Source organism: Callithrix jacchus, chromosome 12 (assembly GCF_049354715.1).
Source record: "Callithrix jacchus isolate 240 chromosome 12, calJac240_pri, whole genome shotgun sequence".
NCBI lineage: Eukaryota > Metazoa > Chordata > Mammalia > Primates > Cebidae > Callithrix > Callithrix jacchus.
In genome coordinates this window covers 115,789,742-115,810,708 of record NC_133513.1, presented here as the reverse complement: position 1 = coordinate 115,810,708, position 20,967 = coordinate 115,789,742, and the positions used below count along the sequence as shown (strand labels likewise).

At 37.1% G+C, this 20,967-nt stretch overlaps 1 protein-coding gene across 12 annotated transcripts in view; it reads right to left on the bottom strand.

The window, feature by feature from the left end:
• Positions 1 to 20,967, bottom strand: part of PLEKHA1 (pleckstrin homology domain containing A1) — a 67,017-nt gene that overhangs the window by 22,052 nt on the left and 23,998 nt on the right. For 11 of the 12 annotated variants that reach the window (XM_078346698.1, XM_035269346.3, XM_035269340.3 and 8 more), the window contains exons 3-6: positions 20,091 to 20,147; positions 17,732 to 17,777; positions 11,475 to 11,572; positions 4,679 to 4,804 (exon numbers count right to left, since the gene is read on the bottom strand). In XM_078346698.1, coding sequence (XP_078202824.1) covers positions 4,679 to 4,804; positions 11,475 to 11,572; positions 17,732 to 17,777; positions 20,091 to 20,147 — 327 coding nt within the window. The remainder of the gene's footprint in view (positions 1 to 4,678; positions 4,805 to 11,474; positions 11,573 to 17,731; positions 17,778 to 20,090; positions 20,148 to 20,967) is intronic. The other variant, XM_035269350.3, reaches the window with a different exon arrangement.

Below are 20,967 nucleotides of genomic sequence, written 5' to 3'. Positions count from 1 at the left end.
TGTCTCCACCAGGCCTGCTTTACAAGAGCTCCTGAAAGAGGCACTACATATAGAAAGGAACAACCAGTACTAGCCATTCCAAAAACATACCAAATGCTAAAGAGCATCAACAAAATGAAGAATCTGCATCAACTAACGGGCAAAACAGCCAGCTAGCATCAAAATGGCAGTATCAAATTCACACATAACAATATTAATCATAAATGTAAATAGACTAAATGCCCCAACCAAAAGACACAGACTGGCAAATTGGATAAAAAGCCAAAACCCATCGGTATGCTGTATCCAGGAAACCCATCTCACATGCAAGGATACACAAAGCTCAAAATAAAGGGATGGAGGAAGATTTACCAAGCAAATGGAGAGCAAAAAACAGCAGGAGTTGCAATTCTTATCTCTGAATAAAATAGCCTTTAAAGCAACAAAGATCAAAAGACACAAAGACGGACATTACATAATGCTAAAAGGATCGATGCAACAAGAAGACCTAACAATCCTAAATATATACGCACCCAATATAGGAGCATGCAGATACATAAGGCAAGTTCTTAATGACTTACAAAAAGACTTAGACTCCCACACGATAATAGTGGGAGACTTTAACACCCCATTGTCAGTATTAGACAGATCAACCAGACAGAAAAGTAACAAGGATATCCAGGGCTTGAACTCAGACCTGGAACAAGCAAACCTGATAGACATTTACAGAACTCTCCACCCCAAGTCCACAGAATATAACACATCACACCCACTCTAAAATTGACCACATAATTGGAAGTAAATCACTCCTCAGCAAATGCAAAAGAACAGAAATCATAACAAACAGTCTCTCAGACCACAGTGCAATCAAGTTATAACTCAGAATTCAGAAACTAACTCAGAACCGCACAGCTTCATGGAAACTGAACAACTGGCTCTTGAATATTGACTGGATAAACAATGAAATGAAGGCAGAAATAAAGATGTTCTTCGAAACCAATGAGAACGAAGACACAACATCCCAGAATCTCTGGGACACATTTAAAGTAGTCTCTAGAGGAAAATATATAGCAATAAGTGCCCACATGAGAAGCAACGAGAGTTCCAAAATTGATACCTTATCATCAAAATTGAAACAGCTAGAGGAGCAAGATCAAAAAACCTCAAAACCAGTAGAAGATAAGAAGTAACTAAGATCAGAGCAGAACTGAAGGAGATAGAAAAACCCTTCAAAAAATCAACAAATCCAGGAGCTGGTTTTTTGAAAAGATCAACAAAATAGACCACTAGCCAGATTAATAAAAAAGAAAAGAGAGAATAACCAAATAGATGCAATAAAAAACAATAAAGGGGATATCACCACAGATTCCACATGAATTCAAACCATCATCAGAGATTATTACAAAGAACTCTGTGCACATAAACTAATAAACCTGGAAGAAATGGATAAATTCCTGGATACTTGCCTCCTCCCAAGCCTAAACCAGGAAGAAGTCGAAACCCTCAATAGACCAATAACAAGATCTGAAGTTGAGGTAGCAATTAAGAGCTTACCACACAAAAAAATCCCAGGTCCAGATGGGTTCACAGCCAAATTCTACCAGACATACAAAGAAGAGCCCTTCTGAAATTATTTCAAATAATCCAAAAAGAGGGAATCCTTCCCAAATCATTTTATGAGACCAACATCATCCTGATACCAAAACCTGACAGAGACTCAACAAGAAAAGAAAACCTCAGGCCAATACCCATGATGAACATAGACGCAAAAATCTTCAATAAAGTACTGGCAAGCCAATTGTAACAGCACATCAAAAAGCTTATCCACCATGATCAAGTAGGAATCATCCTGGGGATGCAAGGCTGGTTCAACATACGCATGTCTATAAATCTAATTGACCACATAAACAGAACCAAAGACAAAAACCACATAATTATCTCAACTGATGCAGAGAAGGCCTTTGACAAAATTCAACAGCCCTTTATATTAAATTTAAAACTCTCAATAAACTAGGTATTGACGGAACGTATCTCAAAATAATAAAAGCTATTTACGACAGACCAACGGCCAATATCATACTGAATGGGCAAAAACTGGAAGCATTCCCTTTGAAATCTGGCACTAGACAAGGATGCTCTCTCTCACCACTTCTATTCAACATAGTACTGGAAGTTCTAGCCAGAGCAATCAGGCAAGAAAAAGAAATAAAGGGTATTCAAATAGGAAAAGAGGAAGCCAAATTGTCTCTATTTGCAGATGACATGATTGTGTATCTAGAAGACCCCATCGTCTCAGCCCAAAATCTCCTGAAACTGATAAGCAACTTCAGCAGTCTCAGGATACAAAAATCAATGTGCAAAAATCACAAGCATTCCTATACACCAATAACAGACTTAAAGAGAGCCAAATCAAGAATGAACTGCCATTCACAATTGCTACAAAAAGAATAAAATACCTAGGAATACAGCTAACAAGGAACATAAGGGGCCTCTTCAAGGAGAACTACAAACCACTGCTCAATGAAATAAGAGAGGACACAAACAGATGGAGAAACATTCCATGTTCATGGTTAGGAAGAATCAATATCATGAAAATGGCCATACTGCTCAAAGTAACTTACAGATTCAACGCTATCCCCATCAAGCTACCAATGACCTTCTTCACAGAACTGGAAAAAAACACCTGGAACTTCATATGGAACCAAAAGAGAGCCCACATAGCCAAGTCAATTCTAAGCAAAAAGAACACAGCGGGAGGCATCACACTACTGGACTTCAAACTATACTATAAGGCTACAGTAATCAAAACAGCATGGTACTGGTACCAAAACAGAGATATAGACCAATGGAACAGAACACAGGCCTCGGAGGCAACACAACATACCTACAACCATCCAATCTCTGACAAACCTGACAAAAACAAGCAATGGGGAAAGGATTCCCTGTTTAATAAATGGTGTTGGGAAAACTGGCTAGCAGTGTGCAGAAAGCAGAAACTGGACCCCTTCCTGACACCTTACACTAAAATTAACTCCAGATGGCTTAAGACTTAAACATAAGACCTAACACCATAAAAACCCTAGAAGAAAATATAGGCAAAACCATCCAGGACATAGGAGTAGGCAAGGACTTCATGAACAAAACACCAAAAGCATTGGCAGCAAAAGCCAAAATGGACAAATGGGACCTAATCAAACTCCACAGCTTCTGCACAGCAAAAGAAAGTCACTAGAGTGAAGCGGCAACCAACAGAATGGGAAAAAATGTTTGCAGTTTACCCATTTGACAAAGGGCTGATATCCAGAATTTACAAAGAACTAAAACAGATTTACAAAAACAAAACAAAAAAGCCCATTCAAAAGTGGGCAAAGGATATGAACAGACACTTTATAAAAAAAGACATACATGAGGCCAACAAACATATGAAAAAATGCTAATCATCACTGGTTATTAGAGAAATGCAAATAAAAACTACATTGAGATACCATCTCACACCAGTTAGAATGGCGATCATTAAAAAATCTGGAGACAGCAGATGCTGGAGAGGATGTGGAGAAATAGGAACACTTCTACACTGTTGGTGGGAGTGTAAATTAGTTCAACCATTGTGGTAGACAGTGTGGTGATTCCTCAAGGACCTAGAAATAGAAATTCCATTTGACCCAGCAATTATAATATATAATTCCATTTAACCCAGCAATATATAATCCCATTACTGGGTATATATCCAAAGGATTATAAATCATTCTACTGTAAGGACACATGCACACGAATGTTCATTGCAGCACTGTTTACAATAGCAAAGACCTGGAACCAACCCAAATGCCCATCAATGATAGACTGGACAGGGAAAATGTGGCACATATACACCATGGAATATTATGCAGCCATGAAAAACAATGAGTTCGTATCGTTTGTAGGGACATGGATGAACCTGGAGAACATCATTCTCAGCAAACTGACACAAGAACAGAAAATGGAATACCGCATGTTCTCACTCATAGGCGGGTGTTGAACAATGAGAACACATGGACACAGGGAGGGGAGCACTACACACTGGGGTTTGTTGGGGGGAATAGGGGAAGAACAGTAAGGGGTGGGGAGTTGAGGAGAGAGAGCATGGGGAGAAATGCCAGACACAGGTGAAGGGGAGGAAGGCAGCAAATCACACTGCCACGTGTGTACCTATGCAACAATCTTGCATGTTCTTCACATGTACCCCAAAACCTAAAATGCAATAAAAAAAATAAAATAAAAATAAAAAAGAAGAAATGCAAAAAGTGAAAAAAAAAAGCAGCAAAAAGGAAAAGAACTCTATTTGTCCAATAAAGGATTTATAATTTATGGTAAATCCAAACTACTATGCAGTCATTAAAAATGATATAAAAGGATTTTTGATGACTTGGAAAATGCTCACGATTTAAGTGAAAAGAAATCTGTTTACAAAGTGTAATATAGAACTCATCTCTCCACTTCTGAGGAGAAAAGTACACCGAAGAAAGGCTCAGAGAAAACAGGAAAAGTGTTCAATGTTATGCGACTTCCAAATATTTCATAATACTTCTGAAATAAACGAAAATACTTTATAGTAATTCAGTATTGTACTAATTCAGCAAAGACGCAATGTTTTAATTTTAATAATACAAAAATCAATATACAATAATTAGATCCTCACACAGTAGAAGAGTTACTATCTTACCTGAGTGGGAGTAATGATGGGTACGCCACCAACAATATCAGTTCTGTAAGACACTTGCTTCTTCCCACATTCACCATGGCGACTTAGGTTATCAGAATTAGGCTGTGAGTCTGACTGCTTTGGTACCTGAAATCGTAAATGAAATGAATCACTCTCCAACCAGCATTACACATGTGAACCTGTTTTCTCACATAATTTCTAATTAATATTCCGTTTGCATATAGCTGACAAATACATATAAAAATTATGTATAGTCCATGTATGTACTTTTAAGTTCTCACACTACTTTTTCTGTTTGAATAATACTTTATAATATAGCTATCACTTAATGAGTGCTTACTGGGGCAGGTACTATTTCACACATTTTTCTCATTTACTACTCCTGTCTACCCTACGTATAGGGGCTCTACCCCCGCCTAAGAGACAAGGAAATAGGCTCAGGGCATTAGGGAATACAGGCTGAGATCTTCACTATAATACATTCTAGCCAAGTGTGTGTAATTCTTCTAAACCCAACTGCTGTGCTCTAGACCCTGTTTACTGGCACACTTACTACTGGCTTACAGCTCTTTGCTGTTTCTTCCCTTTCTCCATTCCTACCCATGATTCTGGAATCACGGCATATTCAGTCTTTCCTGGCTTTGAGACAGAGACTGTTACCAAAACCATAGTAAGTACTCAGTAAGTGTTGAAAGACGGCCTCAATGGAGGAATCCAAAGTCAGCAGAAAAAATAAGCAAATTCTTAACACAAATCAAAAGGTTCAAAACAAAAATTTTCACTAGAAATTTAGAAGCCAAATTCTAACACTTAGATCAATGATAAATCATTCACAAGTACAGGGAAACAATGACTGCGATAACAGTATTATCTTATAACACCTCACTAAAGTGGATGAAAGAATCAGAGGTATCACAAATGTTTAACATATATTTTAGCTTTTCTTATGTGGTCTATTCAGGAAATAAGGTACCCATAGCTAATCATTATTTCTAACTGTAGACTGTTAAGCATGCAGTCTGTATTTAAATTATACATTTTTAAGGCTGTGAATAAAATGTCATAAAATCTGCTCAGCATTAAATATGATGTTGAACATGATTCAGTCTTTCTCCAATGATTCAAAGGGCATGTGGAACCTTGCAGTCTTTCAGAAACACTATGACAATCAGTATTGTCAGAAATACTACTGACAATCACAGAAGTAGTGGTACAGAAACATTTTACTTAGTTTGTCTGTCATACAGCTAATTCCTGTTAACAGAGTACTGGTAAAGCTACAAGACACCATTCACATTGTATTCAAAGACTCAAACCATTTATTAGTGTGATTCCAAAGCAGTGTGGTTTCTCAAACTTTAGCGTGCATAAGGTATCACCCAGGAACATTATTTAAACCTTCAGCTTCCCCTGCTTCAAACCCAGAAATTCTGACTCAACAAATCTATAGTGGAGCTCAAAAACCTGCACTTTAAGCAAAAACACCAGACATTTTGAGGCAGGAGTTTCATAAACCCACTTTGAGAAACACTGCTCTAAAACCTGTGCTCTCCTATACAACGCTACTCCCACCAGATTTGTGGAAGAGGGTATACAATTCAGATAAGGATTTGTAAAGCAGCTTTTTGTAAAATACTGAGTAAACATAGTCCATGTATATATGAAAGGCCATGGAGCGACAGTAAATCCCAATCCACACAAATGTAATTTATGGATATAATAAATGACTTGTATCTTAGGTGACTTCTAAAACCCCTTCTCCCTTCCTTCCCCACCTGCCTCCCTTGAAATGGTTCCTCTCAGGCCTCAGGCCCACCCTCCAGCCTCTGGTTCATATTCATACTACAATCCCCAGCACTGGCAGAAACAAAAGAGAGAGAAAACAGGAAAGAAAAGAGAATCCTGAATACCTCTTCAATTCTTCTAAGAACTTGCACACTTTGGAGAGCTTTTTAAAGGCAATAAAATAATGAACAGAATTTTACTTGTCAAATAAAATTAGGATAGTAATACCCTGGAATGATCTGCTAAGGAAGCCCATTTTATTTTCTATAAGGAAGCCCATTATATTTTCTAATGAATAACATCATATATTTCAATTATTCTGACAGAGAAAATATGGCCCAGTTATCTCACTGAGAAGAGAAAATAGCATTAAGAGAACTTGAAACCAGAGAGAAAACAATCTATTCAACTAGATTTGATGAGAGGTGCTGCTAAGAGATAACTCATAAGAAAAGTAGCAGTTATTCTCCCAAGAAGTTTAGTCATACATGGAAATTATTAAGAAAACCCTTTAAAATCATCCTAAAAAATGCCAAAATTTATTTCGTTTTTCAATTTTTCTTAAACTACAATATATTAAAAATCCTTGCTTATGCTGTTAAGCTCACTGCTTCTAATATATCCTTATAATAAAATCATATGCTAATAATTAACTTAGAATGGCTAACTTGGAATCATCTTGTTCCCTAAGAACAAGAAAAGTTCAAGCAAATACCCATGAATATGGATAACTCCTTTAAAAACCATAGGTACCACTGGAAAACTTGGTCTAAATTCAGCCATTAAGATAAACATTTTTTTAATGTTTATCTAATTTCAGGGACACCCCTCTGCCCCCAAACCATCCAACTGTCCAATGAAAATCAGAAAAGTGATCTCACTAAGCAGTTCGCACATGTCAGACATTGAATACGCTTGGTTTCTTTGTCTACTGCCTTTCTCCCTTTCCCTGACTTTCTATCCTTTTTTACGTCACTGCATTTTTTGTCGGAGATCTGAATGTGTTCCTGGCAGGCATTTGCATGTGAGCCTAATAGTAGGAAATTCTAATAACAGGAAAAGAAAAGGTAAAAATAAACTACAGAATAAAGAGATGAAAGAAACAGATTTAAGTATTTGTGAGTAAAATACATGAAAACACGGCAGGTTTCTCAAAAGTTAAAGGGAAAGCTGAAATGTGATGCTGGGCCAGGCACGGTGGCTCATGCCTGCAATCCCAGCACTTTGGGAGGCTGAGGAGGGCTTATCACTTGAGTTTTAAGACCAACCTGGACAACATGGTGAAATCCAGTCTCTACTAAAAATACAAAAATTAGCCGGGCATGGTAGCACACACTTGGAATCCCAGCTACCTAGGAGGCTGAGGCATGAGAGTCACTTGAACCCTGGAGGTGGAGGCTGCAGTGAACTGAGATTGCACCACTACACTCCAGTCTGGGCAATAGAGCAAGAAAAAGAGAAAGAAAAGAAGACAGACAAAGAGAGAGGGAGAGAAAGGGAGGGAGGGAGGGAGGGAGGGAGGGAGGGAGGGAGGGGGGGAGGGGAGGGGAGGGGAGGGGAGGGGAGGGGAGAGGAAGGGGGGAGGGAAGGGAATGGGAGGAGGAGGGGAGGGAGGAGGAGGGGGAGGGGAGGGGAGTGGGGAAGAGACAGAGAAAGGGAAATGGAAAGGGGAAAGGGGAAAGGGAAGGGCAAGGGGAATGGAAGGAGAGGGAAAAGAAAAAAAAGAAATTGTGATGATGTTCCATTTGCCGAGAATAAAAACACGCAGACACAATCTTCTGGGTCTTATAATCTTTCTGAGAACTCTATATCTACTTGCTTCCCGTTTCTATTAAAAATAAATTGAACTTGTGGAGTTTCTGCCACAAATTCAAAGAACTAATTTTTACATTCAAATCAAATATTTATTTTTAAATTTTAAAAAAGACATGTTTGTTTAAAAACAATGGATCTCTATTCAGGAATAAACCTACATCTTAGACATTCCTTAAAAATCAATAAGGGAACAGAAACCACCACACTTAGGTTGTTACTACTATAAATGAACAGTGGAAAGCATACTCTAAAATTTGATTTTCCTCACTCCAGTCACTGATACTCCCCCTTCAGGGCTGATTCTCCCATGTTGCTCTTTTCCTTTTCGTGCGTGTGTAATACAGATGGTCCAAGACTTACAATGGTTCAACTTAAACTTTTCAACTTTACTGTGGGTTTGCTGGGGTATCAAATGGGTTTTCAACTTGTGTTTTTCACTTACAGTGGGTTTATCAGGATGTAACCCCATCATTAGCTGAAAAGCAACCGTAAAGGGAAAAGGATTTCAAGTGGCACCCACCTAGACTTAAGTAAGGAAAGTCACAGACTATAGTGTTGGAGGATAATGGATTAAAATGGCAAGATATTATAACTAGGAAATAGTTTAAATATCATTCTCTTGCCCATTGTCCTCTAACTACCTCTATTTTGAAACCACACACTTCCAAACTCTAATTTTGGATTTCGAAAATTTTTAAATTTATATATCACACAGTACTCAGCAGACAACTAAATTACATAGTTGACCAAAATGAGGTGATTCCATAGAAAGATAAAGTGCACATATATCAACACATATACTTAAAGTTTTCAAACAATCTACATGTAAATCACCAGTAATTTCCATAGAAAAATATAACAAATTAGAGATTCCACTCTTTAATACACTTAAATGTATAAAATGCACATAAAACCGGTAAGATATAAAGGAATACAATTAACGTAAAGCATATCTTATTAAAGCATGGGAAATTCTTTCACTGCTACCGTATGCGTTAAATGTGTATCTATCTAAAGTTTATTTTTAGTAAGTGCTATGAATTCTACACTCACTTTATTAGTCACTACATTAATAAGGATTTCTAGATCTTATGTGCTTATATTTTCCAAATGTGAATTATAAAAACATTAAAATCATTTACCAACAAATTTATCTTAAAAACTATAAAAATTTCAACATGTAAAACTAAGCTGCAAGACTACAAAAGCTATTTAGAAGTCTTCTTAGAGTTCTATGTCTGTTTCTCCATCATGCTAAAAAGCTTAACTATCATTTGTATAAGACTGTTTCATACCATTGATCAATTAGACATAGCAATTCAAGACCCCGCAAAATGGTAAAAAGCCTGAGACCATTCACTCCATTTTCTTGTAAAGCACTAAGAAACCAGTGTGCTGCTTGTATTATAAATTGTAAAAACAAGAATTAATTTAGTAAAGTTATGAGATATTATCTTTCTAAAGAATTTTTTCAAGCAGAGAATATTTATTAAAAGAGTTAAAATGATTAGCTAAAAGCTTTTAAAAGCACATATGTCTGAATCAGTTCAAAAAACTGCTTTCCTGAAACTGCACAAACCTAAAATAACTTCTGCTTCAAGTACAGATCAGATGCAGCGCGTAGGCGTTTTCTGTCATGTGCTAACAAGCTGTTCTAGTACAAAACAAAAAAATTTGACTTAACTCTGAGAACAGCTTTAACTATACTGACTCTTTCTTGTGTTGTGATATAAATACAAAATTATTCATTTTAGATGAAAACTAACAAGTAACTAACATATGCTGACTTTCAGGGCACATGTTCTTTGAGAATATGTCACTTAGGGTCAGTAAATAACTGCACTGTATTAAAAAGAAAACACCAAAATCAACACAAATCTCACAACACAAGAATTCCTTCCCAATATTTTCCAGGCAGGACTATGATGTATTTCTCTATGAAAGTGTAAAGGGAAAGGTGAGGCAAGATACAATCAAATTAGAGCCTATCTACTTGCTGCTCATTATCATTAGCAAACTCTCCGTAAAGGTTTTTGGCTTTAGGAAGTCACTCATTGGTGGGTGATGAAAAATGAGAACACATGGACACAGAAGGGGAGTACTAAACACTGGGGTCTATTGGGGGAAAAGGGGAGGGCCAGTGGGAGGGGGAGGTGGGGAGGGATAGCCTGGGGAGAAATGCCAAATGTGGGTGAAGGGGAGAAGAAAAGAAAGCACACTGCCATGTGTGTACCTACGCAACTGTCTTGCATGCTCTGCTCATGTACCCCAAAACCTATAATCCAATAAAAAATTAAAAAAAAAAAAAAAAAAAAAAAAAGAAGAAGGAGAGGGCAGGAAGCAGTAAGGCACTGTTCTTTAGAGTTCGGGCTCAAGAGCCCAACAAACTGGACTGGGCTTCCAACTCCATAGTCTACCAGCTATAAAACCTGTAAAAAGCCATTAATCTTTCTAAGTCTCACTTTTCCAGTTAATTTAGGTAAAACCTTCGGTCTAAGATCTGGTACAGTGTAATCAATAAATATTCATCAGAAAAGCAAAAACGAAGAGAAGCACACGTTAGAAGCAAGAAATTGTAGCATGGGAAAGGAGGGCAAGGGTACCAAGCCCTGCAACAGAAGGAAAAAATTCGGACATGGGAAGTTTAGAGCTTAAGACAAATTTTTCAAGGGTCACATGGGTAGGACCCTCTGGCTGCCACAACCCTTCAAACCCAATCCCTATCCCTGTCCTCATTTTTCAGCCTTCGTCTCCCCTTGTCCTGCTCCTGTCTTCAACTCCTTCCCTATCTGACCCCAATCCCAGTCATGGCTTAGAAGAGAGAAGTGCCTATTCCCCAGGTAGGTGGCAGGAAATCTCTTACACTATACTAGAAGAAAAAAAATATATCCTCCGGGTAGAACTCTATGTGCTAAGTGCATTTTCTCCTAGAAACGTTGTAAGCAGTGATTAAGATCTGCAGTAATTTATCTCCTTATTAGGTATATAATAGGTTAAAAAGGCAACCATGGGCTGATTAAAGGGCCAACAGTCACCAAGTACAAGAAAAATATTCAAATTCTGAACCCCTGCCTTTTAAACAAAGTTTGTGTATGAAACCTATTGGTAAGCTGGGAACCTTTGGTAGATGTATTTTCAAAATGAAAAGATTAATTCCAGACACTGAATGTTTTTTCAAAACAATAAATATACTTACTGTAATTTTTATAGCTTTGTTTAACACATTTACCCATTCCACTAGGTCCTGCTGATCATTGGCTTGTAGGAAGTACTTCCTCATTCCTGCATTCATAACTGTTGACAGAAAAAAATAGCTCACCAAATACTGTACTTATTACCTCTAAATTTATTTCTGCAGTAGCTGAAAAACCTTGTTAGGTTCAACACCATGACTCTTGTGGATTCGACAAAATATATCAGACCACATATAACACTGCTTTCATCACACAATAACACAGGTAAAACTCTTATTTTGTCATGGCCATGTTTTTCATTAAATGAATACACCACAATATATTCAGTCAATCCCCTAATGATAGACTCTTAGGCTAGTTCCAGTTTTTGAAATTATATAAAATAACACAGTGAAACATCATATACATATATTTCTCCAAACTTGGCTAGCATTTCTGGGGAACAAATTTCTTGACATAGATCTGTTGAATCAAAGAAAACTGACATTTAAAATTTTTATAGGTATTTCCAAATCATCTTCCCAGAAAGCTGAATCCATTCATAATCCTACCAACCACATACGCAAAGGTTTATTTCATCTAAAACCCCTCCCCAGAACTGGTTATCAGCACCTGTGGATACCTCTAGTTTCTAGTTTTCAAAGGCTCTGTAGCATTGGGGCTGACAATCTGCAAGCAATATTTCCTAGACCCCAGCTAAGGCCATTCTCTGCCAATCTGATGAGAGACTGTAAGGTGGCAGGGGAAGAAAGAAAGAGGAGTCTCTCCTTGATTCCTGCTATTGTTGACCTCTCTCCAACAGCAGCACAAAACCAGCTACCGTAGGGGGCCTTTTCCTGCCCCACTACACTAGCCTTGCAGAGTCCTCCTGGATACCAATAGCTCCATGGTGGCCTCTCCTCCACTGCCCTAGGTTATAGTAATACTACTGTCTCTTCCCTGTTGTCTCTCTAGCCCTTGAACAGTAGTTGCTTCCTGCAGTTCCTAATTTCTGGGTTACTTCAGCATTCCCTTCATGTTCTTTCAGCCTTCCAACATTTGGGTAACCAATTCCTTGTAACAAATCCCTTGAGTTTGAAATACCTAGTGTGGTGTTTTCCTAATACTCTTTAACAACCTCATTGGTAAATAATTGTACCTTGTTCAAATTTTCATTTCTTTGGTTATTGAGATGTTTATTAGCCAAAACTCACAAATATCTTATGAGTTTTACTTTCTTTGCCCATATTTCTCCTGAATTGTTCATTTAGTATTAATTTATACAACTTCGATATTAATCTGTTCTGCTTTATTACCAGTACTTTTCCTAGTCTGTCATTTTTTTTTACTTTAACAGTATTTTTGATCAGACAGAAATATATTATGAATCTTTTCTATAAATGCGTCCAGATTTCATATCATCTAGAAAATCTCCCTAACTTAAGATTTGTTTTTCTAGACCTTATGAATTTCCTTTATACTTTAAATCTTAATACATTTGGAACTTTTATGCAATTTAGTTTATATATACCCCTTTAGGGACTATGTACTCGTATAAAGCAAAGGACATGTGCACATACAGTTGTCTACAAACTATCACATTTCACTCTTGAATTAAAGCTATTTATTATACACCATATGCACTTATTTTTAAAAGCATAAATATTATTCTAGGAGCTAAGTATCTGAATAGTTATACGGCTGCAATTGTTCAAATATAAAAATGACTTCCAAAAGTCTCCACCAAAATATTAAAAGATATACTAGCATACAGCTGAATGTGACTAAGAGAAGGGGGAAATGCAAGCTCTTAAGGAAAACACACAAGATTTTGAAATTGGAACTGAGACCAAGACACTCTAAACTACAGCTTCCTTGAATTGAGATGAAGGTCTTAGAAAGGAAGTCAAAGTCTATCTTGCAGAGCGCTACAAAACAACCAGCCTAAAACCTTAAAAGAAATTTAACACAATGTAAATCTGTTCTTGTATATCTTTATAGAGACTGGAGAAGTTATAAATGCCATAAATATGTATTAAGATAAATCCATAACTCACTAGGATGCTATATATATCAATAAGTAACTTCTGTTTTTAATTTCCAGTCATCAGTAAGGCTTCCTTTCATCATCTTTTTTCAGCTTAGGCTGAAGCTGAGCTCTCTTCATAATGGCTTCTTCCCCTCAATGTTATTTTGGGCATCTGCCCAGAATATCGTAAGAGTTTAAAAATCTATGCACTTATTAATATACTACACTTGGTACACAGTAAATGCTTAATACATATATTTTTGAATAAATCATATTTATATAAGGATCTCTTCTAAGGGAGGGAAGACATGTAAATATGTATCTAAAAAAGATTCCTAGTATACCTTGCAATCCGAATAAAATTTCATGTACTTTAAGAACTATTTCATGGCAAGATGTAGCTATATAGGTATGATATAGAAAAAAAATCAGCCTGGAATCAGTCCAACCTGACTAGCTTATGCACTTACAAGCAATATTATCTTACAAACATTACTTAATTTCTCTCAGCCCAATATTCCTCACCTATGAAATGCGAATGCCACTCATTCCACTTCTTTAAGGGGTATCAATCATATATGTAAAGAAATTAACACAGTGCTTGGTACAAAATGTTCTTCACTGTCATCATCTGGAGATTTCTAAGAAGTAGGGAAGCACTGTAAAAAATGTAAAGCAGGGCACGGTGGCTCACACCTGTAATCTCAGCACTTCGGGAGGCCATGGTGGGTAGACCACTTGAGGTCAGGAGTTCGAGACCAGCCTGGCCAACAGGGTGAAACCCTGTCTGTACTCAAAACACAAAAATTAGCTGGGTGTGGTGGCAGACACCTGTAATCCCAGCTACTTAGGAGACTAAGACAGGAGAATCACTTGAACCTGGGAGGCGGAGGTTGCAGTGAGTGGAGCAACCAGCCTCCCAGGTTCACCACTGCACTCCAGCCTGGGGGACAGAGTGAGGCTCCATCTCAAAAGAAAAAAAAAAAAAAGTAAAGCAAGTTACTGAAATGTGGCATATTAGCAATACTGTTGGGGAGGGGAGAAAGGGAAAGAACGAAAAAACGTCGAACAATTAAAAAAACAAAACTTTGACACTGATAAGTTGTCATGTTTCTAAAGCATGGATTTCACTGTGAATAATAAATGCATACCTAGAGGCCTGTAGCCTTCCTACCTTTTCCACTTGGGTATTTATTTTATTTCAAATCTTTATGATAAGAAAGAACAAATAAAATGGATAAAACTTGAAGCATAAACATTAGCTTAACTGCAAACAAAAATCATCTCACAACCTGAGATCAACTGGTTATGGATACATAGTTTTGGATCAAGAGATTCTACAGTATCTTTTTTTTTGGTCAATTTTCCCCAATCTGTTTTCTCTATTCAGTACTTTATCTGTCCTCTCGGTCTCTATCAGATGTTGAACTTCCCTGATGTTTTTTATCTCTATTCCATTATCTATCTTGACCTTTGTTCTACTTTCAGATTTCTGTGACTTTTTCTGCTGAGTTTTGCATTGTCTCATGTACCTTCTCCTGTTTGATAATCCTCTCTCTCAACATATGTTCAGTAATCCTGGGCTGTCTATTCGTATTTTAAAAGAAAGTGCTAAAAAGACCGATGAGAAGCTCTCTTGGGTTGTTGCAGGGCTGCTGACTGTGGACCTCACTAGTCAACTACAGCAAGCTCTTTCAGCAGAAATGCCCGGATATCAGTCAGTATCTATGGATCTTTCCTCCAGTGTATTCGGATCTTACTCACCTAAACCTGGCTGCCCAGTGCTCTGGGGCTGGGGTTGCATTCAGTGTGCAGACTTTCATTTAATCCTCCCATTTTCAGTTTCATGCTTCATTCCTTTCCCTCTTCGGGACTAGCGCCCCTAAGTATAGAGCCTCACTGATTCTACTTCTGGAGACACCACACATCCCATTTCCTGCTGGGACAGGGGAAAGGTGTCTGCCTGATCAACCTAGATGGAGGTAGGGAACAGAGGTTGTTTCTGATATAGACAGGCAAACAAAGTCCCTGTTTTTGGTCCTTCCTTACTGCTGCTTGCCAGAAAAATGAATCTCCTATATCTAAGCCTATCTGGAGTTGGCTTGGCAGCAGAACACTTAAATGGTGAGCTTTTCATTGGCCTCTTCCTCTACTCTGCTAAATTATCTACCATTCCTCTATCTACTTTTCAACTTTACACACTGAGGGTTACGAATAGTCTGCTCCCTCCATCAAAAATGGCTTGAGTGTTTCTTGTTCTCACTGGTTTGGGACAATTTGAGAGAAGATATATTGACATTCTGAATGAAAGTTGTGCTATTTTAGAAGCCAGTGCCTCTCTCTCTAAAGGTAAGCATTTCATGAATCTTTACTCCCATTGGTAATAGAGAACAGCTACTGACTGACCAATGAACGACTCATCTTAATTTTTTATTCCAACTAAAATCACCCATTCTAAATACCCCAATAAGCATGAATGTCAAAGCTATTATGGTATATTATTATTTCTGTAAGTTTGAGATTTTTTTTTAAAAAAAAGGATTGTCGAAGGTATGAACATTATACATTCTGAAATACAAAGTCCTCAGTTAATTTGACTTGCAATACCCATTCATTTACAAGGCTCTGAGGCATCTTTCTATAACCAAAATTATAACAAGTAATAAACATGTAACTTTTAAAAATAGCTTCATAGTGGGATAAAAGCATTTCAGAGGATTCCCTTGACAGCCACATTTCATCTTGCTCATATTAAGATGCTATTCCCAACTAATGACTAAAGAAACCTGCCCTTTTCAAGCAACAGAGCAAAAAACTTCAATTCTACCCCCAAAAGTATCTTTCTCACTGTAATGTATCCCTTGTGATGTTAGTTGGCCACTCCAAATATTTGGTCCTTCAGTCACTAATGTCCACTAACATACTGAGAGGACATCAGTTCTCCTAGCTTCAACTATGACTCCCTTCTTAACACTCCAAATGTCTCCAGTCTTGATCCTCAAGCTCCATCCAGTCCTCAATTACTGTCAACAGAACATTGGAAGTTCCCCATCATTTCAACCCCTGAGCAAACATTTTATGCTATGTAAACAGCTCTCCCTGACTTGTCACTGCTTTAAGCAAACTTCCCTGCTACCTCTCTCTTCCCTCCAATTCACCCATATCCACCAAGTCCCTGTACTTTTCCTTCTTTTCACCATTCCTCCTTCTCCCATTGCCACCACTCTAACTCAGGACCTTTTATAAGTACAATAGTTCAAAAGCCACTTACCCAGTCTACCTACATGAAAACTTTCCTATCCATACAAAAAAAAACAAACCTCCTTCACCTTATGTCTGCTTTCCAGATGCTCTCTTTCTCTTCTCCCTTTTTCAAAGTAATAAAAACTATCACTCATCAAAACACAGCACCCTGGCTTCTGCCTGCCTTTTTAACTCTCTAGCGACTCATCATACCCTCCAGCTTCAGAGTGTTCAGCTCCAGAGACACCACACTCTTCTCCCTACAAGCCTCTGTGCATGTAGTCCTCCTGCCTTTTCTCTGCACAATAAAGGATATAAGCAGGAGTCTAGTTGGCCACCAGTGTAAGCATCTCCTCCTCTAGGGAGGCTCCCCGACTCCTGAGCTCCCCACAAAGATTTGAAGGTCTTTTTCTGTGCTTCTTTAATAGATCACATATCCCTTTATCTACAGGTTATGAGAAATGAAATAATAATTGTCTGGTATTTTTATCTATGAGACAACCAGCCTTAAGGGCAGCAACTGCCTCTTATTCATCTTACAGCCCCAGTGCCAAGCACAGTGCCTGGCATACAGTAAACATTTTCTGAGTAAGTTAATCCAATGCCCTCGACTACTCCAACCCCAAACTACATTTCTCACTACCCACAAGCTAAAGACCAAATCCTTTTAATTATTTATATGTTTAATGGAAAATAACACAAGGTAGAAAGTTTAAAATTACCTGAAATCTCACTGGAGGTGATCATTATAAATCACAAAATAACAGTTACATATGGGTAGAAGAAGGTGGTTGTAATTAGGATGGGACACAGGAAAGAGGCTTCAGGGTTGGGAGGAGAATGGGTGAAAAATGTTATTTCCTTATCTGTATAGTGGTTACAAGGGAATTCACCTTAGAATAATTCAGTAAGCCACAGGTTTTGTGTGGTTTTCTGCAAGAGTTTTCTTTTGCAATATGATACAATTATGCCAGTCTAATTTAAAATACATATAACATGGCTACTCACCAAAACAGAACTCAGCCTTTGGCCTCAGCTTAGTAGCATCGCTAACCTAAAGGAAAAACAGAGACAGATGGTTCCTCACTTCTTCATATAAACCTAAAGCCAAAACTTCCATATGTATGATTTCCCAATAATTATACACATTTAGCCAATAGATTTAAAATTAAACTTTAAAGACAACTGAAAAAGAATGGCAAATTCAATACATAGGATGCAGTTCCCAACTGTAAGAGGTAATAAATAATACTTCCATATTTTCTCTGAACAAACTTGTTTTCTCTTAGGCTTTATGTCACACATACAAGTATTTTTAATGTAATTTTCAAAATATCCTCAATGAATATTCTACAAGAACTGAATTCTTCCCAAATAACGTATTTTTTAATCAGCTGATTTTTAAGCAAAAATAGGGATGGGTAAAGGGGACACTTTATATTTAAAGTCCACAAATCCAGGCATTTAACTGAATTAATCTTAATTTTAATAATTAATTAAGGCATTACTCTGCTATGAGGAGATCAAAATGGTACCAGATCCCCTCTTGCACAGGGGAATACCCTAGGATAATGGGATCACTTTATTAAGTGCAGCTCATGGTTCATTTTACAAAATGAGGCAACTAGCTACACTTGGTTGCTGCTATCCCTTTAAATAGAGCAGCTCCCAGAAGCTCATTCACTATTGTCATGCTGTTGTCCAGTGAGAGAACTCATAACTGTAGCATCTGTTTTGTACCTACAAAAGGAATTCTAAGTCTGGGGTTCCTCACTGATCCCAACTACAAACTCATAGTTCTGAATCACACACAAGTTTGTTCTAGAAATTTTTTGAATAAATTTTTTTTGGAAAAAAAACTGGTATATCGAAAGTAGAGTACAAACTGCACAATTTAAACTTTGGTAAGGGGCAGGACAAGATGAAAGTTAACAGAACTGCACAGAAAAAAAGTTACTTTTTAAAAGAAGAGCAATGGAGGAGGGGAAAGCAGGGGGCCAGTCACCCTGCCTACTTTACTGAGTTAATACTTGACTTAAGAAAGAGCTTCCATACAATATTTGTCATATGTAAATTTACCTCATATGATTTTAACAGGAAAATGTTTCCTTTTAAATATGTAATTTTATTGTCCAAGGGCTAATTACTTTTCTCTTCTTTTTGGTCAGTAAGAATGAATATCTCTATTGTAATACTGATATAAAATACTTTTTTTTTTATAACATCTGTCTTGTAAACAGAGGCACATTTGTAAATTGGTCTTCTGTTGAAGTGATCTACCTATGCCAATGGATCTCAGTATATGCATAATAGTACCGATATTATTTAATAATATTGTATTGTTACCTTTTGCATCTCATATTTTAAGTCATCAACAAACTTTTATTGCCTTTATGTAAAACACACACACACACACACACACACACACGCACACACACGGCTAGCACCTCAGCATTTCTTAGTTCCCTAAACATTAATAAAAGAAAATACAAAAAAAAAGGTACCTGACGAATATAAAATCAACATTTTTTATTTAAAAATTAAAAAAAATAGCATTGTAAAACTACCAAAAAAACAACGAAGAAAACAGAAATTAAAAGACACAAAGTGAAAAGAGGGAGAAGAAACCAATCTTTCAAAATAAAAAATGGTCCATATTTTCCTCAAAATAAAACATTAAGAAACAAAGTATCAAAGGCAAGGGGATTTAAAAGTTAGAAACAGTCTAAACAAACATAATACAGACTTACAAAAATCTCCAGACCTTCTCAAGGCAGAACTTAATCTTTTCACTGATTTCTCCCTTTCTGATGTTCATATATCTGATCATAAAAGTTAACGTTATACCAGCACTTTGGGAGGCCAAGTCAGGCGGATCACGAGGTCAAGAGATCAAGACCATCCTGGCCAACATGGTGAAACCCCATCTCTACTAAAAATACAAAAAAAAAAAAAAAAAAAAAAATAGCTGGGCATGGTGGTGCGTGCCTATAGTCCCAGCTACTTGGGAGGCTGAGGCAGGAGAATTGCTTGAACCTGGAAGGCAGAGGTTGCAGTTAGCCGAGGTCACGCCACTGCACTCCAGCCTGGTGCCTGGTGACGGAGTGAGACTCTGTCTCAAAAAAAAAAAAAAAACAAGTTAACTTTTGCAATTTGCCACATACTGTAAGTTAAAATCATATTCTTCATAATCGTATCGATTTAAAGAATTTCCTAAACATAGTAACCAGGTACTGTTTCAGCATGACAGAAATCTGAACATCACTGTTAAAGGACACAGAAAGGTAACTGCTGCTTCTATTCATACTCTCATTCCCAGGGATTTTAATTCACACATGAATAGAAGACAATGTATAATAAAGACTACCTTTGAAATGTAGGTAAGTTTAATGGCTCCAACACGTGATGATCCAGAAGGTAGGTTCTAGAAACAAATTATTAATATATAATTAGTATCCAATATTATGAATTCATTTTATAATATAATGTTGCACATACACTTCTGACAAGTTAAAAAACTCAATTGTTTAATATCACATTTTACAAATCAACTTTTCTTCTGTTCAAGTTTTTACTAGATCTGGCATCAGGTCCACAGCTTGGATAACAAAACTGAATCCTACTCTGTTCCATCATGATACATTCTATGACTAGAAGGCTATTTTTATTACTGAAGCTAAACTAATGATCTTTTTGTGAGCTTAAAATGCCATAAACAAGATCAGATTTTGTTTCTGAAAGCAATGGGAAAATATTCAGAGGCATAAAACAAATATAATTGTAAGATACTTTAAAAGACTATACATATTGCTTTGTTCTATTAAAACTTGTTTATCAAATATCTCTTAACAAAAACGGACAGCATTTCCCCCCATTAAATGGTTTAGTGTGTTATGCCATATTAATCTACATTCTTTTTTTCCAAAAAAATGTTTGCTTCTCTTTACATCATATGCAGGGGATGTAGGCACTTTCACACACAGCATTTTCATTCTTCCCTTAAGTTACAGATGTAGTTTGCATCACAAAAGAGTTAAAGGTGAAGAATTAGGGGAGAATCATCTCTGGTTGAAACTACCCAGAAAAATTGAAGGAATGAACAACATTTAGGCTGGAGGGTAAGGAAAATTTTGAAACACAAAAGCAGGGGAGAATATTCCAAGCAGAGAAAACAGAGAAACTATGGCAAGCAGTTGAAGATGCACAGAAGCTCTGTACTAGAATGAGAGAGCAGCTGTGTTGGG